Source organism: Propithecus coquereli, unplaced genomic scaffold (genome assembly GCF_000956105.1).
Source record: "Propithecus coquereli isolate 6110/MARCELLA unplaced genomic scaffold, Pcoq_1.0 Scaffold491, whole genome shotgun sequence".
NCBI lineage: Eukaryota > Metazoa > Chordata > Mammalia > Primates > Indriidae > Propithecus > Propithecus coquereli.
In genome coordinates this window covers 797,637-823,899 of record NW_012150741.1, presented here as the reverse complement: position 1 = coordinate 823,899, position 26,263 = coordinate 797,637, and the positions used below count along the sequence as shown (strand labels likewise).

Below are 26,263 nucleotides of genomic sequence, written 5' to 3'. Positions count from 1 at the left end.
CAGCTGTGCTGATTTCCTCCCCCTGGAATGAAGGAAATGCTTATGGTAGAAGAGACGACGCTTCTTACTCTCATTCAGCATTCCCTGAGAACTGAGCACACAGTCCTCCCATGATAATACAAAGTCCCCAAATAGTAGGAGCCTCTCACATGGTTGGAAATGGAGGAGAGAATTTTGTATACTCTAAAAAATGGGGTTTTGCCACAGGAGACATATCTCCCATTCTGGAACTGGGATCTTGAATTATAGCTTCTGGTTTAAAGAGCATGTGATGTTTCAGAGGTCCATGGAGAACTACTGTGACTCCTGTCACTTTCAGGAAAGAAATTAACACACAGTGGTAGTATATGTTAAGAGAATGGACCATTCTAAACACCGAATATCACTGGCAACCCTAAAACGATGAGGATTTAAATGACCTGCACACTCAAAATGAACCAAGGAATAAAACTCCTACAAAAAGAAAATACTACAAGTATTAATATGGGGCCATTAAGAACTAATGGCTTGATTTTGTGCTGGATTTACAGTGTATTCTGTCCAGGTCTGGGCATGATATTTTAAAAGGCTGTTTTTGTCTAGAGGAGAAGCAACAGGCAGGAAAAGCATGCGTGTGAGCAGTGACCGAAAGGCCAGGGAGGACGTCAGCTCGGGAAATAAGGCGAAGGGGAGGCCAGCAGTGCACGTATCTGAAGGGCTGTCGTGTAGAAGAGCTGCAAAGGGTAGATCTGGACACAGGGAGAATCCATAGGCTGACTTCAGCTCCTATCGGGAAAAACCCTCTGGTTATTAGAGCTGCCCAACTTTCGAGTAATAAATGCACAGCCACCAGAGGTACCCAATCCTGGGTCAAAGTTCTGGAAGCAGGGGTCCTTGTGACACAACACTAGAAAGCTGGACCACGTGACCTCTGGGCCTTCCCACTCTCAATTCCATGACTTTCATCAATGGGTTCAAAGTACCTCATTCCTTTAAACTTCTATTAAGCATCGTTTCTCCTGTTAGCTTCTAAGAAAGCAAACGTCTCTCCCCTAAATCTAACCACCAGAAATAGTCAAATTCACCACCGTTCCTGCAACACCATGGGCTGCCATCTTTTATCTTCTTTGTCACCATGTTGCAAGTGTCCTCAGATACGATACTTCCGCCATGTGTCCTTCTAGCCTGCACCACTCCCTGGTCCATCCCCCAACAATCTACCTCACCACCTCTCAGTCCTCCTTACACTGACTTCATTTCTCATCAGGAGCAGGTGCCAGAGTGAAGAGAAGAAAACAGGTCAAAGGGAACAAGGCAGACTGGGGTATTCGGAGCCCAGATTTTCTAATAAAAAAAATACTTTGTAAGGGGAAGATAAGTGGGAGATGAAAATCACGCGCTGGCACTGACGCCATGCTCTGGTTTTCCAGGGAGAGGGCTGGTGGTGCTGCCACCAAGGCACCAGAGTGATTGGTGATTTTCTGGTCTCCAGAATAATGATTTTCCACGATGGCCAAAGATAGGCAAGGTCAGGTGCTCTGTTCTACCATCGAGTGAGGGGGTGGGGCAGGGAGGAAAAAGTACAAGAAAGGAAAGGAATAAATGAAGCCAGGGCCATCTGAGTCTTGGAGAAAGCGCTAGACACGAGGGAGGAATAGGGATTCAGACTAGTCAGGGATGTTACTGGGTCGTTGATAGAAAAAAATAAAAATAACTCAGTTCCTGAGAGGTGAAGATTCGAGAGCCTCAATGCAGAGTCACTGTCACACTGTCACTGACTCTAATAGAAACACAGCTCAGAGGCCGCCTGATGATTAATTCAACATCCTGCCGTTTCTCTTCGTGCCCCAGACAGGATCCCAGGGTGGCTGCCGCAAGACTCACCTATTAACAGAGGACACGGGCTCAGTGTAAAAAGCTGAGGAGTACGGGTTTGGGTAGAAGCCTTACGTGTTAGAACCAAATCCAATGTGGACAAAGTAGCTAGCAGCAGGAAGTTGGGGGGGTCCACGGCTGAGCCTGGTGTCTTCCCCAAAGCCTTCTCCAGATGGCTCAAATGATTGCAATCATGCTTCAATTAAATCTGTCATAAAACTTGGGGTGGGGGGTGAGAGGAACAGGGCACTGAGAGCGCAGAGAAACCGTACAGTGCAGAGGTGACTGAAGAGGGTCAGAAAAAAGTGTCCTTCCACCAAAACATCCACTTCTTGGTTGGAAGGCAAGGGCTGGAAGAGAGGCAGGGGCAGCAAATGCTGTCCCTTCCCTCCCTCTCAAATCTGGAGCCTAGTCTATTTAGACAGTTTGCTGATGACTCTGATGAGGGCACCATTTTCATCTTTCAGCCTCTGGTTGTCAGATTTCAGTTCTGTTAACACCTGCAGGGTGACAGAGGGAAAGGTGTGTTAGAGCCTGGCGGGATCCCCTCCTCCGCCCTCCCTGACCAGGCCAGCCCAGCGAGCAGGGCCTTCTGAGACGGTGTAGGGAACAAACTGTCACCACCCCTTCTCCCAGGGATGGAATTCCCTCCAATCTTCCTGTTTATTGAGTTGGTAACGTTAACATTTGGGGAGACCGTAGCACCCCCATCTTTTCAACTAGCATATTTAGCAGTAATATCTTATTTCTTGGTGTGCAGGCTTCCCATTCCACACTGTATATTCTTTCATTCTATCTTCAATTGCTCTTGTCCTTGGACTCACCTCTAGTCTAGGGAAATTGGGGAGAGTGCCAAAGTGGGCTGGTGAGGACACAGGGAAAGAATTCAGAAAGGAGTGGGGAGGGGGTGGTCAACTGAAACAGCTAAAGGAGGACACTGCTTCATACCCCGTCAAAAATAAGAATGCAGGCTATCGGGGCAGACCTTCGCTTTCCTGCCATGTGCATGAGATGATTTAAGGGTCCTCCTCTTGGTGTCTTCGGTGGATAGAGTCCACCAAAATTCTCACTGGTCACAGTACACATATCCACTTTCAACCACTGAAACCCAGAAAACTTGCAGTCTCAGAGCTGTGAAGTACAGTGAACACCAGGCATGTATTTAACTCTCCCCAAAGCTTCCCCATTGATCAAGGAATATGAGAGGCTTTATCAGCAGTTTTAGGGATGTTGTCGTAATTCCAGGAAATAGATGCTTGCAGGGCAGGGAAGGGAGTAGAGATTGAATTCTATCAGTTCTGCCATCTTGGATTCTTACACATACTGTTGTCCAATGTATGAAAGGAAAAATAACAGCCTCAAGTTCCAGCCTGGATATCCGAGTCTTTATTATGTGGATCAGGCACTTTGACAGCCATGCTGTACATCTAAAAAAATCCTAATAGGATGTTGATACAGGTACAGTTTGTGTGTGGGCCCTGTTGGCAGAGAGATTTAGGTTAGAGGGTAAGTACGTCTCCACTATGAAGTCTACAGAAATCTATACCGACATCTGTTCAGTTCAGATGTTCTTTGATTAGTCATTTAAATCTACAGGACCCTAGTGGCAGGCAATGTCCCCAGTAAAGGAGACCTGGCATGAGTGTTATGAGGCCTGTTTAGTTCTAGCTCTGGCTCTATTAAACCACTTAGAGGATCTAACTGTACCTTAAGTAATATAATCTTTGTTTCCTCAGTCTCTCAGGGAAGATGCAGGTTAAATTATATATTAAAAATATATGTATATGCACCACAGAGACATAAAGAATTTATATCAGGGAAACAAAAGGAAAACACTACTGAATATCTCTAAAGTGGAAGGCACTGTGCTAGAGGCTCTCACTAGTGCCTCATGAGACTGTACAGTTGTTATCTTTACTTCCACAAATGAGGAAATGAATTCCAGTACTAGTCCAAGGCACCCAGCTATTAAATGGTAAAGCTAATACTGAACCCAGGTGTGCCTGACTCCAAAAAATCATTCTTTCATTATAGGTGGGGTGGGGTGAAGACAACACACCAAAAACTTTTGTAGCCCAGAAACTGAAATTCCAGCATTGTCATTGTCATCAATGATCTCTATTAGTTTAGGCAGATCACAGGACTTCTCTGTGTTCCTATTTTTTTTTTTATCTATATAAGAACAAGAGCCTTCTGTTACAATGGGGGGCGGAGGGGGAATCCATCGTCTGTGGTGACCGTATCTTGCTCTTGCTCTGTAAACCTATCTTACCCTTCCTCAATAAACTTCATCTCACACTTGAAAAAAAAAAAAAAAGAACAATAATCCCTGTCCTACTCCCTCATAGAGTCGGGACTCTGCGAGGCCCAGGGGAGGTAACGGATGTGGAAGTATGTTGACATACATGATGAGCTTTGCGATACTGCGTGTTTCTGCCACCACTGTGACTTTTCCCATGAATGTGGGAGAGCTGGCAAATAATCTACAAAGTTTACTAAGACCTTAATCTGGAAAGTATATATGTATAAAAAATCAAGATCCTGGAGAACAATTAGGAGATTAAATTTTTAAAAAAGTATCAAGAGTTTGAGTCCTTTGACCCTGCGTTTCCCACCTCTACTTCAATCACAGCCGCTCTGGCCGCCCTCTTTCATGCCTCTGTCCCTGCAGCCTTGCCTGCCAGAACTGAGTGCTCAGAAACTCATTTCAATAAGATTTTTAGAAAAAATCAGCCCAGAGTGGCCTCATGTTTCCACTTTCTCATCTGCTCTTTAGTGCCTCTTCCCGGGGCCTGCAGCGGGGTCTCCGTGAGACTGAAAGCCGTATTTCCATGGCCGGGTGCCACAGGCGGGCAGAAGCTGTGTATGGCAGTGGGTTACATTTTGCTGCTTAGTAGCTCATCAAATCAGATCTGAGCTGCCTTTTTTTTTTTTTTTAAATGTACAAACAACTCATGGAGCTTTGGTGATTTATTTCCACATTAAGAACTCAAATCCTTGAAAAAAAATTGGACAAGGCAATTTCACAGCTGCAACATGCTATAATTGACATCTTAAGGGAGTGTCAAGAAGTGGAATGTAGAAATCGAGGGGGAAAAAGCCTCATAAACTTCACTCTCAAAAAAGAGGGGTGAGTGAACAGTGTTATCTGATACTCACTTGAGGTTAAAGAATAATTAAATAAGAACACATGTGAAAGTACTATAGAAGTATGAGGCTTAACAAAGCTTTATCATTTTAACTCTCTGGACCTCAGCTTCTTAATTTCTAAATTTCCAGCTTAACTCAGTTTGATGCCTTGGACAAACAAAATTAAGTACGTGTGTTCTCAAATATTACTTCTTACAGGCTTTGATGAGGAATGTGTTCAAGAGGAAGAGGTTCTAGGGCTCCTGAAGCTTCGGAGACCAAGGGCAAGGCTAGCCGTGGGGTGAGAGGGACTCAGAATGAGTCATGCCTGAGCTGCCTGGCTTCCGACGACACGGGGAGTGAGTTCCCCCCCTTTATATTCTGTTGGCTTCCTCTCCATTCTAAGATAAGACGACTTCTCCAGGGGACTATTAATTAAAAAAAAGTGGGCAAAATCTCTTGATCACACTGCCTGTTTGGTTTAGTTAACTCATCGTTCTTCTAGGCAGGGGTCGGCAAGCTTTTCCTACGAAGGGCCAGATAGTAAGTATCTCAGCGTTTGCGGGTCGTACAGTCTCTGTTGCGACTACTCAACTCTGCTGCTGTAGCACTAAAGCACCCGTAGACATGGTAACAGTAAACAAATGAACATGATTCAGTTCCAATAAAACTTTATTTTTGGGCACTTGGAATGTGAACTCCATATAATTTTCATGTGTCATAAAATATTATTGTTTATTTTTTTTTGACTATTTGTATGGCTCATGGGCCGTACTGGAGGGTCACAGTTTGCTGACCCCTGCAATAGAAAGTCATGTACCAGGCAATGGCTTTCTTTACAGTGGCAAAATATTTTGGTAGGTAAATGGCTCTCTGGAAGTAAGCCTTCGAGCGAGAAGTCAGAACGCTGAGAAAGCAGAATGCTGCTCTTCCTCCCTCAGCGGCAATGCTGGGGCACACGTAGTTGCTCAATAGAGTCTTCTTACATTGTTTAGGCTGCGTTCTTAGCGAGCAGTTGAAACTCTGTGCCAAGTATGAAGACAGTGCCAAGTATGCAGACAGCATTATAGTGGCCTACAGCTTGGACTCTGGAACCTGACATATCGGGTTTGAATTTTGGTTCTACCACTTACTCTTTGAGTGATCTTGGGCAAGTTACTTAATCTGTGACTCAATTTTTTTCATATGTACAATGATTATTTTGGGGAATAAATGAGAAAAACCGTATGAAGCATTTAGCACAGGCCTTCATAAATGATAACTGTTATCATGGTTATTAACTACCGAGAGCATGAGATCTAGTTTTGCCCCATATCCTGTACTATCTCGCAACAAAGAAGGAAACTAAAAAAACCCCAAACATCTTTTGGGGGTCCCTAGTTCACCCCAAGTCAAATTTTCCAGGAACCTTGAGGCTAACTTTAAAGCATGGAGCTTGCACCTAACAAACAGTGGCTGCTTACTGCCAGGCCATAGAACTTCCCTTTCAGTTTTCTTTCCGCCTGTGATAGCAGGATATTAGCTCAGCCCTTACGGTAATTTGAGTGCTTCAGTTCTAGTGGATATTAGTTGCCAGCTACTGACCCTGAAGGCAAAAGCAAACAGGCAGAAAGAAGAACAGGCCCTGGTCAGGGCTAATTAGATTGTTGCTGCAAATTAAAAACTCATTTCAGAGACCCCATCACACCATCTTGGGATGGAAAAACAGTTGTCTGTAAGCTTGTCTTTCAAGTCCACAGCCAGGGAAAGGCTCCAGTTTGCCGAAAACACATTTTGGTTCTCGGTTGAAGATAAACCCCTGCTCTCTGCTCCACCGCCTGGCATCTCCTTTGCAAAGCCGGCCCCATTAGGAAGGGCCTGGCTGTGTTCTGCCTTACAGTCCACACACTTGGGGCAGGGAGGGGCTCATCCCTAGGGTCCTGAGATTTGTAACAGGGATTAGAGGAATGCCAACCAAGGAGGAAGAAGAAAGCAAAGACTACTGCAGAAGGAGGCAAAGAATGCTTATCAAATTCTGCTCCAGTGGTGGGATAGAGAATGTTTTTGCTGGTTGCGGAGCTCGGCCAGAATAGCTCCAGCCTTCTCCACCCAGCAATGCTTTCAGCTGTGAGGATTTCGTTCTCTCCGGTGTCCAAAGGGCTGTGGCTCTCAACCATGGTTGCACGAAAGAATCAGCAGGGGAGCTTTGAAAATACACTGATACCTGGGTCTCAACCCAGACCACTGATTCTCTGGGGATGGGCCCGGCACTGGTGTATGTTAAAAGCTCCCGGGTGTTTCTAATGTGCAGCCAGCATTGAGAGCCTCTGCCCCAGGCCCAGAAACAGTTTGGAGTCCAGGACCAACCTCAACGGCTCCAGGGGAGCAGGTTGCACTAGGATTGCTGTTGACTAAGAAAGCTCTATCTTCATTTGGCAGCGACGCCAGCAATGAAATGAGCGTACACACGTGCACATACATGTGCATGCCTACGTGTGGCTAGTACGCAAATCCATATTCCGTCTCTAGGGGAAGAGAAGGTCATGTGGTGATCTTACCAAATAACCCCCAGCCCAGGCGAGGTGTCCCCACTGTCTCCCTTGACCTAGGCTGTTATGTCCCATTCTACGGTCTCAGTCCCGGCTCCTTCCATCTGCAGATGACCAAACTTTACAGGAACCTGTACACGGAGGCTCTGATGGAGGGGATGAGCCCAGAGCTTCTGGGACCAACAAGAAGACTGAACCTGCCTGGAGCAGTAGAGGAGGGAAGTGAGGTGGAGAGGAGGGGCAAGAACTAGAGCTCCTGGGTGTCCGAGGACTCGATGGACTCCGAGAGTCTGGCCACCACTCGGGTGAGGGCCCTGTTCTCAGCCTGCAGCTGCTCGTTCATCTGCTTCAAGGTTTGAATCTGTTTTAGCTGGTGGAGGTTCTGTAGAGAGTGAGACATGAAGGGGACAGACAGACAAGACAGAGAGAGACAAGACAGACCAGAAGAGAAAAAAGTGGAACAAAGAAATCACGTGACTTTCTGTTTTTGTTTTTAGTTTGCATGCAAGAAATGAGAAAGGCAGGAGTCATTAGAGCAAATGGGGGTGTGGTGAGGAGGGAGGGATGATAGAGAAAAGCATTAGGGAGGGGAGAGCTTGTCTGAGATTCTTGGCTAAGGTCTGAATATGCTGAAGGTCAGCCATACGAATATAACCCCCAGGCTCTCAAAAAGCACGTGTGGATTGCTTTTGCGAATGACGGCCCGCCATGTGGTTTGGGGCCTCCTGAACCAGATTAACGCGGTTGAGCCACAGCCTCAGGGACCATTCTTCGTCATCACTGGGACTGGAGCTGAGGACTCTGTGTGTTCCTAAATCCAGCTGCTGCCCTTTTCTCTCTCTCTTCCTCTCATCTTCTCCCTATACTTGGTCCCTTACACCCACTTTTTTCCTTCTGGGCTCTTCTCGTATCTCGTTTATTTTTTATTTTTTAAAAATAAAGCATGGAAAATAAAAGAGAGGTCTGTTATTTAAGCAATTTTTTGTTTTTGTTTTTTGTACAGGGCATGTACTGTTCAGAAGGCTGAAGTGACACATAGCAAAATAATGGTCCTCTAACCTGCTTTGTAGGAAGCTTCATTAACCCTGCTAGTTCTCTGCAGTCCAGAGAGCTTGCTCCAGGATCTGCGAACTGCTAACCTGCCTCTGACCTACTATACGTGATTATAAGCATCACTAAAGTCACAGCTAATTGCGCTCTCCTTGTCCCAAGTCATGCAGAGGTTGGCAGCTGCTTAAAGGTGTTCACGAACAGACTCATACTCTGGAAATTACAACTGTGCACAAAAGCTGGAGAAACCATAAATGTTCATTGATAATGGAATCTAGCTGGACCAATGTGCTAGTCCAGCCCTTCCTATTTGTCAGTGTTGCAACTGGAACAGAATAATCAGCCCACAGATATTCTTCCTAATATCCCATATCCCATAAGGGACTTAAAGACTTCAATAAATGGAATTATATCACAGGCCTGACTACTCTGGTATTTGTCCTTCCTAAGTGGTCTTCTGCACTATTGAAATTGAGGTCATCAGCTCTTTGGGAGGAGGGAAATGATTTTGTTATGGGAATGGGGTTTCACAGATGAAGATGGACAACCCTGGGGGTTATAATGACTACAGAAAGGTGGCAAGGTATCAGACAAAAGTCTCTCATACCCACATGATGAGAAGGATAGAAATGAAAGATTAGTGGAGTTATAGTTGTTTGGGATGAAGCAGCAAGAAAATGAAAGGTAGCATGAGGAGAAAAAAAAAAACCAGTGAAAAAGAAAAGCAAGCAGAGACAAACTGCTGACTCTCTCTTTTCCCTAAGACAGAGAATGACCACCTTGGGAAAAAGGCAGGGCAGCCAAACAGTTCCACGTAGCCATGGGAGGGTGTGAACCGGGCAATCCTCTTTGCCCGCTGTAAGCATCGTGGTCATGGCGCAGACAGGAGAGGGAGATCACAGTGCAGCATATGGAAAAGTTTAAAGAGATGGGCCGGGACCAAATTTAAGAACGAATGGAAAGTCCCTGGCTCCCATCCTTCTTGGTGTTGACATTGGACCAAAGAGTTCAGCACAATAATTGTCTTATATGAAGTGGTCCTTGCCTCCTGGGGAATGATATTAAAGACATGAACTATGAACGTGACTCAGTCTAACATGTGAGTACAAGCGGATCAGGTGGAGGAATTTGGAAGTTATCAGCATGAGGGAGAGAGGCAGGAAACAACCTGGTGGAATGTTCCATAGGAAGCAGTACTGAAAACAAGGCATGGCAAGGAGAGGACAGGAGAGCAAGGAATAGGGCAGGACTAAGGGGCAGGGTTGGCAAGTGACATTTCCACAGTAAAATAAAAATTCCAGGACCAATCTAAAAGGGGACTGGCTGTTGGGCCCCTCTCATGCAAGGACCTGGGAAAGGACGGGGAGGAGGTCTGGCAAAGAGGCTGATGCTGAATGGAGATGCAGTAGTAATCAGGTCTGATGTGGGCACATCCCAAGACCAAGTGCAGGCCTGGAACAGCTCACACTGACATGCACACCTGTGAAAAGGTGGCATGTAATCTAAATCCAGGATGTGAGTAGAGTTTCTCCTGGGGAGAATTCATAAGTACTTACCTTTCCAAGCAAAGGCCAGAAAGGCACAACCCAACTCACAACCACAGACCACACATACATCTGGGTTAGCCCATCTCATAGTTCCACATTTTACCTGGCCTTCGTACTTTGTAGAGTTAGAAAAATAGGCACTGAAGTCACTTTCCGTACTTGAGCATCTACTCTATTTTCAAGTGTTCCGTGGAGATCAGTCCCCCAAACTGGTCCCTACTGATTGCTCCAAGGAGGTTTGAGCATCTGTATAAACTGAATATATAACAAACATGGAGACCAACTGGCCCCCAGCTTTGCGGGCTCCCAGATTTGACAGGACGGTTATCTGTACTGTTGGCTGGCTGGCTACCCAGTACACAAAGATTCTGGCCACTAATCACTCTAGATGTTGGTCACCACAAACTATAGCCTGGATGAACAACTTGAGATCTAAATATGTATTTTATTGAATTCCTTTAAGGCCAGTCACACCAATTTTATAATATTTATAACTGTGTATTTGAAGTTTTTGCCTTCAAACAAGGTACAAGCAGAAACAAACTGGTGTGACTGGGGAGGCTCTGATGCTCCCCGCCTCCTTAGACCTCCAGGGGGTGCTGGACAATTTGCAAACCTGGTATTAGGCTTTCATTTAAAATGGTGTTTGGAGGCTTCAGAGCTTACAGGAGTTTGTTCTACATTTGGCTTTGTAATTGATAATGGAGAATAGTGGCAACTGACTGAATGAGTGGATTTTTTAACTAAAAAAAAAATCAAATCAGGCTGGGCATGGTGGCTTATGGGTATAATCCCAGCACTTTGGGAGGCCGAGGCAGGAGGATCATTTGAGGCCCGGAGCTCAAGGCTGCACTGAGCTATGATGACGCCACTGCACTCCAGCCTGGGTGACAGAGTGAGGCCCTGTCTCAAAAAATAAAAGAAAAATAAAAGAAAGAAAGAAAAAAATCGATCTCAAATCAGCTTACCTATTGGTTTAGGGGCTAAATAGTCATGATCTGGTTCCACTTGATAATTTAGACAATTGATTTTAGAGTTTTTGGCAAATAGATTATGGCTGAGGAGAGCAACACTTTCATGTTTTAAAATCTGTATTGAGGAAAGAAAAGAACTCATGACCTAGTTTAGGAAATCATAGCCTGATAGGATAAGGAGTGAGAGAGAATATGTAAGCCTGTCTCAACCCATAGGATTGAGAGCAACTAGAACCACTGAAGGGGCTTCTGTACTCACCAGTTTAGAATTGGAATAGAAATAAAGAAAGACCTTAATTTCTCCAATCTGGACACTTTCTGAGTCTTTGTGTGTGGGCCTGCATGTGACATAGAGCTCCATGACTGGTGGATATAGGCTGGCTTTGGGCTTGTGGGTACTCATTGGAAGGTAACAGCTTTGGCCTCATTTACATTCTCCAGATCAGCCGTTTCTTAATAAGCGTCACTGACAGCTGCCTAACAACAGAATACAGATGGTATAACTCAGGGGGTTTCAAAAATGGAGAGGCACCCATGCAACCAGCAGCTGTGGATATTCATTCATCAAGAACTGTCTAGCTCATCTGGGCACCATGGCACACCTATAGTCCCAGCTACTCAGGAGGCTGAGGTGGGAGGATTGCGTAAGCTCAGGAGTTTCAGTCCAGCTTGGGCCACATAGTGAGACCCTGTCTCTTAAAAAAACAAAAAAGAACTGTTTAGCTCTACTAACACACTGCTCTAAGTGGAAGAGAATGTTTCTGTGTGGTTAAGTGAGATGGGACCGGGAAAACCAAAAGATGGAGAAGTTTAATGCTTGGGCATACTGTTCTATCATCTCAGGAGAAGCAACTACTTGTTTCTACTTCTTGCTGCTTTGAATCAACTTGGAAGATTTAAAGTGTTTGAGATATAAGCAGGCATTGCTTGGAATTCTGTATGAATATGATCAGTTACAGCCTTCATATGGCGAGTAGGGAATGCAGGGGTAGGGCTCTCCTTCACTCTGGAATTATAAAGAGTAACAGGATTATGAGCACTGGATCTTGTGTTAACTATGACCTTGTCAGGTCTTTAAAAAGTTTTTTTTTTTTTTCCAGTAAATAACCAACCCTTTTAGGCCAATGGAACAGTAAATGTCTCTCCCAAAGTGCTCCGAGTACATACTAGGGTTGCTTGCTCATAGAAAGACACTTGGGGATCTGCCTAATACTGTCCCAGGGCTTCTGTTTCCCAGCTAAAGAAACCTATGTTTCACCAGATGAATGCTTGGCATCATAAGATCCTTGAAAAAAGAAGAAAAAGCTGAGCAAGTGCTGAGTGACTGCGGGCACAGATGCCCCCAAATCACATCCAGGTGGCTGCCCTGACCAGCTCTAGATGCCCCCCTTCCACAGCAGCAACTGACTCCTGTGGACAGACTGCCAGCTCTTAGCACTGCAGACTGCTCAGGATGGCAGGTGTCCGTCAAAGTGGCTAATGGAGGTGATGGTCACTGCAGGTCATGGTGAGGGAGAGAGGAGAGCAGTCAGCTGTGAAGCGTATCTTACTCTGCGGGAAGAGTGCCAAGCATTCCTGAACATTTCAGGGGAAACGGACTGGGGCAGGATACAAAATGTGAATAAATTTATACTCTACTGCAGAATGGCTTAATCTGTATTCCTCCCAGCTCAGGGCTGGGCTGGGGAGGAGCAGCAGGGAGGAAAGCCTCTGGCCAGGCTCGGGCTTCTCCAGGCACCTAATGGGAGGCTCCGCAGAGCTGGACAACTTGTTCTTGCCTCCCTATCCAGCCTCTGGAGGGTGAAGACGTTGTTTAAAAACCTTAAGAGTTCAACTCAGGTTTCTCTGCACCCTGCCAAGGTCTCCCCTTAAACCAAAGACAGCGTTTGTTCCTAGGAGGCCTCTGAGGTGGCCACAGTGGATACCGTGCGCCGAGAGAGCCTGTGATGGCGGAGGAGAGGTGCTCACCTATTCCTCACCCGTCACCACTTCTTGAGGTTGCTGAGTTTGTAGAGAAATTTGGAGGGGAAAGGCCTGTGCTCACATGTCCAGTCTTGGCAGGCATTCAGAGAACAAATACACGGAGAGAAAGAAAATCTCTTCCTACCTTCATCTCTTCCTCCATTTCAGACATTTTCCGCTCCAAGGCTCGCCTCTCCTGTTGAGGAACAATGAGACTGTTGAATATCTAATGAATTTAGACAGGAGTCAAAATGCTGTCTCCTAGCTGCTTCGTGGTCAAAGGGTTTGTCTACTGACTCAGGCAAACATTACTTGGGAGATTTGAGCAATATCTGACCCACACTTGTGGATGGAGCTACTGCACTGATAAAAATCACATTACCTAAATCTCCTATCAGAAAATTAGAAGATATACGGAGAAGCAACTTGCTAATACACAGAGAACCAGGGTACTTGGAGTTATTTTGTGCAAGTTGAAGATTTCATGGAATTTCAAATGACTGTAAGTGACTAGGGCCCTTGCTCTCCATTATCGAAAAGGCATCATTATCTCCAGTAATGCTCCTCCTAAATTCCTAGGGAGCTTCTCCTCTGATGATGGGGAGCGGATGGTAAGGAGGTAGACATCACTGAGATACCAAGGGGGTTTGGTTACAGGCCAAAGGAATAAAACATAAAAAAACTTAGCTGCTTTCCAAATTAAATGGACAACAACAGGAGAGATGGGAACATATTATATCCCTAGGGTCAAATCAAAGCTAGCGTTCATCAATAAATCTAATTGAATTTTCCCAATCTAAGAATGTAAAATCCCAGGACAATATTCTGAGTGCAGTTGGGAGGAGGTCAGCAATTGAACCAGAAATCTTCCCCACACGCAAGAGAGTGAGTGAAAATCTGTGTTGGCTCATGTTTCAAGTCATAAGACCTAAATCAATGGCAGAGGGTCCTGCTAAAAGCCTTTCTTTTTTTTTACTTTTGTTACTTTTTGACTATATTTACATTTCACAGAATGAAAGCCTCCTTTCTGTTCAAGGTGATGGGAAGGGTAAGGAGACCTTGCACCTGAATGTGGGTGTGTGCGTGACGATTTACAGTAAACCACAATATATCACGGGCGTGTGCATGGGCACGGTTCTGCCTACAGGCAGAACAGCACGTAAGATGACCTTCCAAGGACCCTTCCCACCCTAAGACTGGAATATGTGGAAAGTGCTGACCATCTGAGGAAGCCAAGAGGACCAGCAATCAAATTACTGCCTACAGTCAGACGAAAGGAATTTATCATCGAGCTGGGAATGGAATGTGGCAGAACTCCTGCCTTCTTCAGATGAACTTTTTCCATTGGCACAAACAACACAGTTAGAGAAAGAAAGAACAGATGAAACGGGGAAAAGAGATATGCTCATACCCGTTTCTCCATCTCCAGCATTGATGATCGGTCAGAGGTCTTCTCTTGTTTCTGCTGGTGCAAATGCAAGGAAAACAGTTGTTACTAAGTTGTCTCGGGGCGAGTGGAAAGCCCAGTCTGGTGCAGCTGCACCACGGCACATCCAGAAGTAGAAGGTAGGGCTCTGGGCTGCCACCATAGCAGGGGCCCAGCAAATAGATTCTGAGCGGTCTCTTAGCCTAACATTGTTGCCTCTCTGAAGTCTGCAGGATTCCCACTGGGAAGGGGAAGGCAGTAGTAGTGTTCCCTGAAATTTAAAATACTCACAGGTACAAAGACGTTACTCACAACTCTCTAACACACACACTCTCTCTCTAGGTCTTCGATGCCAACTACATTCTTATATCTCACCATTCCTCTCCCCTCTTCTGTCCGTGAGTAATATCACAAACTCAGAGGAGATTACAAAATGGCTTTTCTTTTTTGAAAGACTGGGGAGGCCAGGCATGGTGGCTCATGCCTGTAATCCTAGCACTTTGAAAGGCTGAGGTGAGAGGCCAGGAGTTTGAGACCAGCCTGAGCAACACAGTGAGACCCTCATCTCTACAAAAAACAAAACAAAAAATTAACTGGGCATGGTGGCGTACACCTATAGTACCAGATACTTGGGAGGCTGAGGTAAGAGGTTGCAGTGAGCTATGATGATGTCACCGCACTCTAGCCCAGGTAACAGAACAAGACTCTGGCTCAAAAAAAAAAAAAAAAATCTCCTTTCCCCCATTTCTTTCTTTTTTGGGGAACTGATGCCAATTTTTCTTTTAGAGCAGTGGTTTTCACATGTGGGTGGGCTTCCGGGGGTTCCTAGGAACCCATTCATGGCTTCTACCTTGCTTTGAACAGAGCAATTTCACTTTTATCTGTTTTATTAATATATACTGGGCTTCCAGATAAGGTAATATTTTATTTGAATAAAAGATTTAGAATGTTTATTTTAGATCGTCTTTGATTTCAATTTAAATTTTGCAGAGGGGGCTAAAAGGATTTAGTCATCATAGCTAAAAAGCAGAATAACCTCAGGTAACGACCTTGCCGTAAATAGGGGAATAGAAATGAACCCTTACATACCTTTTGACCTTAACATTACAGAATGGAACAGAATCTCTTATGTTCAGTAGATAGTTAATAAATACAGGTGATTATTATTTTTATTTTGCTTAGTGCCATGCACAGACAACATTGAATTTATGCTGGTCTTCTTGCACAGGTTTCTTTTTTCAAAAAATTAAGGAATAGCCAGAACTAGCAGTAAAACTAAGACTTCTGGCTTCCGTCCTGGGCTTTCACCTTCTGTTCTGAAGGTCATGGCCGTCCGCCTTACGCTGCGCCTACTACGAAACAGAAGGAAAAGAGAAAATGCAGAAACAGATCCTGCAGCTTGTTCACATCCTCACACGTCTCTCTTTCCTGAGCCTGAGGAGAGTAGAAACTGTGATGACTTCACTGTTTTCAAGGGTCACATATACAAAGAACTAGTTTTTTGTTTGTTTTGTTTTAAATTTTGACCCCCTTAGAGTTCAGGTGGCTCTTTTATGTAAAAACATTGTGTGTGTTCATGTAGTAACTGTTTCCATACAAATGTGCAAGGCCGACAAGCCCTCCCTCTGCCGTTCTGCCAAACAACTCCATTTTTGGTAAATAGCAGAGACTTGGTTTGTAGCACTACCGTTTATTCTGAATTTCAATAACTTGTATTTGGTAAAACTAAGTATTTAATATATTCTGACACACCCAGCAAAGCAGCTGGCTGGAGAGTAAATGCTTTTCCCTTGCAACTGGAAGGGCTGATTTTATTTTCAAAGCCCTTTGTGCAAGGAGACGTCAGCAGCCTGTCAGACCACGCACTGCTACGAGGCAGGAGCTGGTGGAAAAGCGAAGGACCCCTAAAGGTCAAGACATGCCGTCAGAAGCTTCTGCCAAGGAGAACGGGGAGCAAGTGAAGCAGTGTGCTTCCTGTAGCTCCTCATGTGACTGCTTCTTAACTTTCTGCGAAACAGCCCTAGTGATAACTGATGTGAGCCAGCATAAGATCTGTATTTATTAACCACCGCTAATATGTGGTGCTGTTCAGATAAACGTTAGACCCAAACGTCTCCTGAGAGTCTCCCATGAATACGACATTTTTGGCATGGCTCAGTACTGCTAAGGTAAAAAGAGACCACAAGGTTTATTGAGTCCATCTCCCTGCCCTACGGCAGGGTTATAACTGTGTATTTTTAAATTTTTAATAGGTTTAGAGACCTACTTTTCTCATTCCACAAAATCACTTTAAGCCTAGTTATTATCTACCTGTGCTGCATTAGGTCTCAGAAATTCCCAGTAAGAGCCATGTTTGGCTACTACAGCCAGGCAGAGGGGGCCTCTTCCAAACTGACAGGCAGCTCACAGGACAGGCCGTCTACTTCGTGCCTCATCAGGCACTTGTCTGGAAAGTGCGGGTATCTCAGCTGTCTTCCTGGGATCCTATGCAGTTCTGTGCCGCTGTCTTCCAAGTGCTGGCATCTCTTTGCTCATCCCATTCTCAAGGAGTTGCAAGAAGATGTTTAGAGGGCCCTCAACCCCTTCTGCCCTCCATAACCCCATGTGTTCGGTACTGTCCAACCCTAGCATTTTAGTCTTTGCTTTTGGATTATATTATATTGCCCCAATAATTAGCCACCTCTGGTTTTCATTTCATACGTTCCTGGTAAAGAAATGTTTTTACTTCAGTTCAGCTTTTGAAATTCTTAGTCCTCAGGCATTCCAGGAGGGCAACAACTCGATAGGTTTCCTGTTAATGCAGCAATAACTTAAGACAGCTTTTAGCCGCAGGGTTTGTTTCACTGGTGATGAGGTTATTACCTCCAGCACCCTCTAAAGTAGCAGTCCCAGTCCCCAATCGTTTTGGCAGCAGGGACTGGTTTCATGGAAGACAATTTTTCCATGGATAAGGGTGGGGGGGGTGGGAGCAGGTGGAGCTCAGGTGGTGACGTGAGCGATGGGGAGTGGCTGTAAATGCCGGTTAAGCTTCGCCTCACCCACTGCTCACCTCCTGCTGTGTGGCCCAGTTCCTTGGGGTGGGGTGGGGTGGGGTGGGGGAAGTGGAGCTGAGCCAGCGATGCAGAGCCTGGCTGCTAACAGGCCATGGCCTGCTACGGTCCGGACCCAGGGGTTGGGGAACACAGCTCTAAAGCATTGCCTAATTAAATCAGGCCTAGCAATGAAAGGAAATGGTTGATCTGGTCTTTCTGCCACTAATGTTCCTTATTCCTAGGTCAAAAGAGAGTTGTGGCTTGGGGAGACAACGTATGCTACAGATGTTTGCTTTGGGACTCAATCCTATGTTCTAGCACCACCTTTGCCCTTGATTTGTTATATGACCTAAGCAAAGCACTTACTTCTTCAGGCCTAATTTGCCACCTCTTTCACTAGGTTTAATAGTGTTGTGCTTACTGCCCTCCGAGAGGTGAAGTATAGATAAATTGAACTGAAACATGATGAACAAGATGAGAGAAACTGTCTAGGACTAGCCTTGTGGCACTGGTTTGTACTTTTCTACTAAAAAATAAGTAGATGATGATCTAGAATATTAATTAGTAGCATTCAGACCATCAGGAGTTGTTCACTGAATTATCAATTTTCAATTTTCAGTCAAACACTGATGGAACCCTAGAATCAAATTAGAATCTAAGAGGCTTCTATCCTCTGCCTTGGCGTAGGCCTAATCTCGACTCTGTCTTACTTCTCATCCCTTAGATCCCCAGTCCAGCTGGACTCCTTACCTCAACGCCTGGCTCCCATCCTTCTTCTTTTCCTTCCCCCTTACCTGGGCCATCTTCTCAAGCTTGGCTTTTATGTCTGCTAGCTCTAGCTGGGCCTCTTGAAGTTTTGTTTTCAGTTTTTGGTTTTCGGTCAGGGCACTCTCGTACAGCTGGGGGAAGGGAAAAAGAGAATCAGGTCACCCACTAGCTGGGGCTTCCAGAATTAGAACCCATAGTGGTTCATCACATGAGGATGCCTGGGGCTCTGCGCTCCAAGCCAGCACTGTCTGGTAGATGGAAAAGATGAAGTCTAGGGAGCAGAGCACATTCAGCCAGCTGGTCTCTTGCTTCTTGAAAGTGATGAACACAAAGAGAATGATGATGCTTCAGCTTCATTACTGTTAATCTCTGGGGAAAAACAGGCACTCTATTTTCTTCTATTTGCATTGCTTAAAAGTGGGCCTCCCCATACAAAAGAGAATTATTTTTTTTGGAACCCTGCTAGTGTGTGTATTGATTTTAGTCAAGTTCTTATTAACAAAACATTAACAAAACAAATATTTTCTTAACAAAAAATATTTTTTCCTGGTATCTCAAGCACCTGAAGGGGAAGGTTTTCAAATCTACTCCTGGAACTAGGTACTCTTCTACAAGAACCAAAGGGAATGAACTATAAAGTGATTTAAACCCTCTCCAAACTCAGATGATGATGATTTTTTTCTTCTTCTAACACCAAGTAGTATTTAATTGATAGTCACAGGACCTTAGTAGAAGCACATATTTGTTAAAAATAATGGTGTCTACCAAATGATTCTCAGAAGCTCAGACAGACAGCATTAGATTTTTTATCCTTTTTATAATTCTTAATTTCTTACTTTTTCCTACACTTCTAAATATTTGATTCTACCCATATATTTACCGCACCAAAAACAATATATGAAGGGGTCTTTATTCAACTGGTTGAAGAGGTGAAGCACACCCAGAAACCTGCAATGAATTAGTTGTTACTTAAGCATCTTTTCTGCTTACTCAGAACTACAGGGATTTTTCTATATTGAGGGAAAGGCTGAGAGGTTTACATGTCACCCAAGAACAGAAACATTTTAAAAAGGTCCTACTTTTTTATAATCCCTGTTGCTGTCCTCTTCTACACGGCTGGTCAGGGTGGCTAGACGGGCCTCCCGGGCCTCCCGACGGGCTCTTGCGGAAGCCCGGTCCCCATAAGAATCGCTGGTTGTAGGGTTACTACCTGCAGATTCCAACCTGTGGGAGACAATATTAAAGGTAAAAATTGGTTTCAGAACAAAGTAGTTGGGGGAAGATAATGCTTGTGGGTAGTGTGCGCCTTTTCTAAGAAGTGTTTGAGAGCCCTGGACAGAAACAATGCACGACATTCCTTCCTTGAATCTCACTGCCAGCATTCCCAGACCTCAGGGCTAAACTGCATGAGCTTGGAGAGGGAGGCAGGCCCGCATTTGCCAAGAATGAAGCTTTACTTGAAAAATTGGTGGTTTGGACCCAAGTGCTAACTTAAATCTTAGAGCTTTTCAAATTAGTTTAGGGTTGAAAAGCTTCCCTCAAGAGCGTGCTTTTAAAAGTAAAAGTTTCTTGGATTTCAATGGCTCTTGGAAAATGATTACAATGAGCTGTCAACGAATCAGAAACATATGGACTTGAAGATCTGAGCTTGAGGTTGAACGGGAGTGGAATGGCCACTAGGACGTGGTATGCATGCCTTTTAAGTGCACCACCGGTTTCTGGAATCCCAAACATTTTGGGGGTACCAACACAGTGCCCAAACAGCTAGTTTCCTACCCTCTTATCTATATTCCATGTCAAGACTGCTGTGCCTGTGATTAGAATTTCTACGTTTTCTAGCAATGGAGCTCTTAGAGCTGATGGTGGTTTATTCCCAGTATTGGTAAGTTCATTAGGGGAAGGGCCTCAGCTGCTTGCCTGTTTGTGTACAACTATCACGCTAATCCTTAACGCTGATTTATAATTTTTCTCGGACTTTGCTCTTTCAAACTAAAACATGGCACATATGAAACTGCTCTGTACAAACCAGCTCTGCTCTACATCCTGAACTGGGATGAAAAGTCACAGCTGTGGAACTTGCATTTGATGTCCCTGTCTTGCGGTAGTTATTGCCATAGCTGCGGGTGGGGGAGCTAAGTACTGATGAGGTAGAGGAGCAATAGGAATGACACAGAGAAGGGCTAGGCAATGTAAACAGCTCCCAAGGACGCTAATGGCCACTTTTCACAGAGAGTCCCACATTCTTCACAACAATTTTTCTTTTTTTTTTTTGGTTAATAGAAATCTCTTTATTGACTTTCCTGATTACAAAAGCAATACATGCTTGTAGAAAAGGTTAATACTGAAGTGTCTAAAGTAGAAAGTCACCCCATAATTCTCCAAAGAAATAATTACTATTAGCAGTTTAGTTCATATCCTTGCAGAGCACATCAATGTTAAAATACATAAATCTATAAATAAAGTCATAACACACAGCGCTGTCAAACTCCTCCTCCTCCCTGTACTTATTGCTATGATTGTGGGCATCTTACCATGTGAGTAAAAATAAATTTGCCTCATTTAAAAAGAAAAAACAACAACTGCATAATCTTCCATTTCATGCTTGTATGATTATATAACTAATCCTCTATTGATACTTATATTTTGGGGGGGTTTTTTAGCTACTATAAACAATGCTATAATGAGCAGATGTCTATAAATCTTAGTGCCTTTGTCCAACTAGTTTCTTAGGATAAATCTTAGAAGTGTAACTGTTTGGTCAAAGCTAAATATATTTTAAATGTTTATATATACATTGCCATACTGCCCTCCAGAGAGGTTTAATCCTTTCCAATCCAATAGGAGAAATATAATCTCATTGTCATTAATTTTAATATTTTTTAAATAATTAGGGAGATTCAATATCTGGTTATTTACCTTTGTTTCTGAATTGCCTATTCACAGTCCTCATTCAGTAGGGTAATTGTCTTTTTCTTGTTATGTTGGAAAAGCCTCCTACATAGGAGGGCTTTTAAAACTGTTTAACATAGGCTGCAAATATTTTCCTCACTTCACTTTTTGTCTCATTTATAGTGTCTTTTACAAGCAGAGATTTTAGATTTTATGAATTTGATAATTTTTACCTTTATGCTATCATTCTTGGAATGGTCTTTCTTATATAAAGATTGTAAAATCTTTTCATCTACTAACTTTAATGTAAAACCCTTTTCTTTAAAAATAGTAATCTATCTGAAATTGGTTTTTCTTTCTTTTTTTTGGTTTGGCTTGAGGGAAAGCTATATTTTCCCAAATAGATAATCAGTTGTCCTAATGATCTCTTACTGAATAATTTCGTCGCCACAGAGATGAAAAGTCACCTTACACACATGACATTGTGAGGGCTGGGGATTGTGTTACATATATCTCCCTGTTAATCCTTGAACTAGTGCTTCACTGTTTTAATCACTACAGCTTTACAGCATATTTTGAAGTCTGTGGGGAAAATTGCCTTTCACAAATGGCCATTATAGTATAACAGAGTTCACAAAATATTAACTACAGAAAAATACCACTTTCTACGAATTTTGCAAAACTAAGTCATTTTCTGCTAAGTTAGATGTAAATTATTTGTCCTCCAGTTGGTACCTGGTGAGAGGGCAACCAGAAGAAGAATACATGTAAAATTTAAAATATATTAATAAGGCAGAACCAGTTCAATTACCAAACAATTTAGGAAGAACTTATTTGCCCTATGCTATCCCACAACTGTATCTTCCCCCAATCTCTTCTTAACTTTCCATCAGAGGAACAGTGGAAAAACAAAGATTCAAACTTTGGCTCTACAATCTCTATTATTTTTTATTTATTTTCTTCTTCAGGAAGATCAGTTTTGTACCCTTAGACAATAGGTGAAAAATTACAGAGGGTCATCCCCCAAACTCCGAAAATCTTCCTTAATTTTTCAGCAATTGTGAAACAGGTCTTTAGTTCATTCAACACACTATTATGGAGCACCATCCAGATACAGGTGTTGGATCCACTATTACACGATAGTATCTAACCTCAATCTCAATTCAGGCTTTAACTCTGCAATGAAGCCTTCCCTGAACCACCAGATTAGGCTGACCGCTCTTCTCTGTGCTCACCACAGCTGTCCCTGCTTCTAATTGGCACTTACTACATTCTATGGGAATGATCTGTCCCTCTAGTGGCTTGTAAGCTAAGTGAAGTTTAATAGTGTCTTATTCATGTTGTTTCCCTAGTACCTAGCATGGTGCCTGGTACACTGGCGCTTTAAAAAAATTAATCTAGTGGAAGTATACAAGATGGACTGGAAAGAGGAGAATCATTTGGAGGCAGGAGGATGAGTTGAAAAGCTGTTCCATTACTTTGGGCAGGAGATAATAAAAGTCTGAATTATTGTGGTGGCTATAGAAATGAAAAGTAAGGAAAGGATGTGAGAAACACTCACTACCAAACTATTATATAAAGTTAAATTTAATTAGACATGCATTCACTCATAAGTATTAAGCATGCATATAAAACAGGGAGAGTTCTTACCTAGAAAGTCTTTCATGCTAGAGAAAGGAGACAAAAAAAAAAAAAAAGAAAAAGAAAACAGCATTAGCAAGGGACTGATTTTTATTTTTTCCATTTATAAATGCACTTTTCAAATCAAACGTCTGAAATTCACAGCTGGAGATAGAGGCGCCATTTAAGAAAAGCAATTCAACCGCGCAAAAGGCTACCTTAGCTCCTGCTCACACTTCTTTGTGTTTTGTGACTCACTAGATTTAAGGGTTTGGGACAGCATATTTTTAAACTGAAGTCAGCAAAATGTAAAATGATTAAAAACTGCTCTCCCCCCACCCAACTAGCCAGCCAAGCTTGTGTTCTATGAGTGACTATCATCGACTTTCTGTGTGACATTTAGCCTCTGTGGACCTCAATATTTATTTTATAAATTTCCTTCAGTTCACAAACCCCCAACCCCACCCTGAGTGAACGCTGCAATTACAAATATTAAAACTCAGGACAGTTCCTGGCTTTCTCCCAGATCTCTAGTGAGATTAGAAGTGTAAGGGGGTTAGGGGAGACAAGAAAGTCCCATCCTAATCCCTAGGTTGCTATTAAAAAAATGAAAAAGCCGAGTGCAGTGGCTCACGCCTTTAATCCTGGCACTTTGGGAGGCCAAGGCAGCGGCGGCAGGGGCGGGGGGGATTCCTTGAGGCCAGTAGTTCAAGACCAACCTGGGCAACATAGTGAGACCCCCATCTCTACAAAAATAAAAAAATATATTAGCCAGGCGTGGTGGCGTGTGCCTGTAGTCACAGATAGTCAGGAAGCTGAGGCAGGAGTATGGCTTGAGCCCAGGAGTTCCAGGTTCCAGTGAGCTATGATCATACTACTGTACTCCAGCTTGGAGACCTTTAAGAGACCCTATCTCTTAAAAAAAAAAAAAAAAAAAAAAAAAAGAAGAAGAAAAGAAAAAAAAATACCGTATACCTGTTAAGTCAAAAAAAGGAGAAAAAAATATAGAAAAGAATAATTATATAATTAAAAAAAAAAAAGAAAAAAATAAGTACTCTGAGGTCTCAGAAGAAAGGAATTTCATAGCTACAACTTGTAAGCTTGGTCATTGTAAGCAAACTGAACAACAAAAAGTGTTTATCTGTGTTTTACATTTACTTTTTATCATAGATGACCTTTACCCTTGTATTCCTTTCCTTTTTTTTTTTTTAAACTCAGGCAAATAAAAACTCGATTGATTTGAACGTATTCATTTATTTCCTTTTTTAAGGTGTTAAAGAACAACACAATCCTCAAGGACAGACAAGAGGAGGAAGAAGAGGAACAAAGGTCCAATAACCTACAAAATGAATAGTGAATCCTTGAACTACTGAGGAGTCACCTCTCAGGAATTGCTATACATATAAAAATGCTTCAGGAGTGCGCAGTGAAACTGAGATGCGAGCTGTTGGTTATGTCACTCATTAGCTTTGTGGGAAGATCCAAGATCCAGCCTTACAGCAGCTGGGTGAATTAAAACTCACAACCCAGGAAAACTAGAAATTGTGATATGTCAAGTACCGGTGAATAACTGAGACTGAACTCCACACCAGCAAATGCCAAGGTCCTAAGAGTCCATTTACCACTGAAGACCACTCAAGAAACAAAAAACAACAGAAAAAGTCCACTGTGTGCAGAGCCCTGTAGAAGAGTACAAAGGATGAAGCAGAACAAATTGCCTGGCAGAGCCAGGAGAGCACTGTCAACATAATTGACAAGCTCATCTGAAGCAACCTAGGGAAAACATGCCTGTAACTACTCGGAGATAACAGGAGTAACCCCTGGTTACTACTATAGTGAAGACATATGCATTTTTTTCCCACTAAAATAGGGAAATTATGATTTTACTTGGCATTACTCTTAGCTATTATATATATCAAAGCATGCTAATCATTTCCATTGATTTACTCTTATAAGAACGACATGTAGGCCAGGCATGGTGGCTCATGCCTAGAATCCTAGCGCTCTGGGAGGCCAAGGTGGGAGGATTGCTTGAGCTCAGGAGTTTGAGGCCAGCTTGAGTGTGAGCTAGCCCCCGTCTCTATAAAAAATAGAGTGTGATGGCAAGTGCCTGTAGTCCCAGCTACTTGGGAGGCTGAGGCAGGAGGATTGCTTTAGCCCAGGAATTTGAGGTTGCAATGAGCTGTGATGAGGCCACTGTACTCCATCCAGCCTAGGCGACAGAGCAAGACTCTTTCTCAAAAGAAAAAAAAAAAAGACATATAATTAACCCTTTCCATTTAGAATGTTCTGGAAGCACAATGAAGTTTTTTTATGCGCTATCATCACACCCAAGAGAGTTCTTAGACAGATATGTGACTGTAGGTATAGTACGGCTGTGTATACTGTATGACCTCCACTGAGGAGGCTGACGTAAAATACAAACATTTAACCGAAAAACACTAAAAATAGGTTAGTACTATCAAGCAGCAATTGGAAAGCCCACGGGGTTCGTGGATATGAAAAGGCCGATTCCACAGGGTTTTCAAGAGGCCTAAATTAATTTTCCACAGGTGAGAGCGTGTGGAGGACGGTAACGCTAACGGTGCTACAACTTGTGATGCTGCAGCAGTTGTGCCCACACAGGCCCACTCCAGGATGTGCCTCCTACAATGGCCAGCTAGGAAGCTGACGAATGACACTCCTACTTCTGCCTGCCAGGAGTAACTAAGAGCAAATATCACAGTTTGCTGTTTATCATCTTTTTAAGGCTTAAGATTGCTTGTTAACAATTTCCTTTTGGGTGACCCTTTATGAAAATGTGTAGATGATGCGTGATCCCGTAGACAAGGCAGTAGATAAATCGCCTGGATCGAGATATCAGAGAAAACAGAGCTTGCAAGTTAATCCTTGATCTCTCCTCGTTGCCTCTAACATTCCCTCCAGCTTTTACCTGATTTGTGGAGCTGTGTAGAATCCTTGGGGTTTTTAAATTACTGCCTGCAGAGGCTAACCTTAGCAATGTCCTGGGAAGGTCAACCCTACCAATTAGAGGCATGCATATAAACCCCTTAAAACCTCAGAGATTAGTGAGATTTGAATCAGTAGAGGTAACAGAGTTACGTTAATACAAACAATATTACTTCAAAAAAGGAAGAAAACTGGGATTTCTAAAGGAGATGGCATTCTCACTGTAATAGAAATGGTTTAAGGTTTTTAGCCTAAAAAGAGTGTTGTTACAGACTAGAAGACAAGATAGCTTAAACATATACAGGGTTTAGTAGTTAATTCCCCAGCTTCTAGTAAAACGGCTTAGGTTTTCAGATCATACTTCCTGATTTTTCACTGGGGGAATACCTCTAAAAACTATTGCTTTGCTTGGCTTCTTGTTACCCTGGATTATTTTGGGTTTGACAGAAAAACACTGGTTAGATTTACAGAAAGAGAAGCTTGGGTTTCTTGGGGAAAGCAGCAGAGTGGCTAAATTGCTGCATAAGACTTAACT

General features: G+C 43.3%; 1 protein-coding gene across 4 annotated transcripts in view; it reads right to left on the bottom strand.

The window, feature by feature from the left end:
- Positions 1-545: 545 nt before the first annotated feature.
- PPP1R12B (protein phosphatase 1, regulatory subunit 12B) overlaps positions 546-26,263 on the bottom strand; it is a 229,418-nt gene continuing 203,700 nt past the window's right edge. For 2 of the 4 annotated variants that reach the window (XM_012655952.1, XM_012655955.1), the window contains 6 exons: positions 22,810-22,826; positions 19,350-19,494; positions 18,297-18,401; positions 14,456-14,509; positions 13,190-13,240; positions 546-2,354 (listed from right to left, as the gene is read on the bottom strand). In XM_012655952.1, the coding sequence (XP_012511406.1) occupies positions 2,268-2,354; positions 13,190-13,240; positions 14,456-14,509; positions 18,297-18,401; positions 19,350-19,494; positions 22,810-22,826 (459 nt within the window). In that variant the 3' untranslated portion in view covers positions 546-2,267. Of the gene's footprint in view, positions 2,355-7,712; positions 7,894-13,189; positions 13,241-14,455; positions 14,510-18,296; positions 18,402-19,349; positions 19,495-22,809; positions 22,827-26,263 lie in introns of those variants that run through there. The other 2 variants (XM_012655954.1, XM_012655951.1) reach the window with 2 other exon arrangements.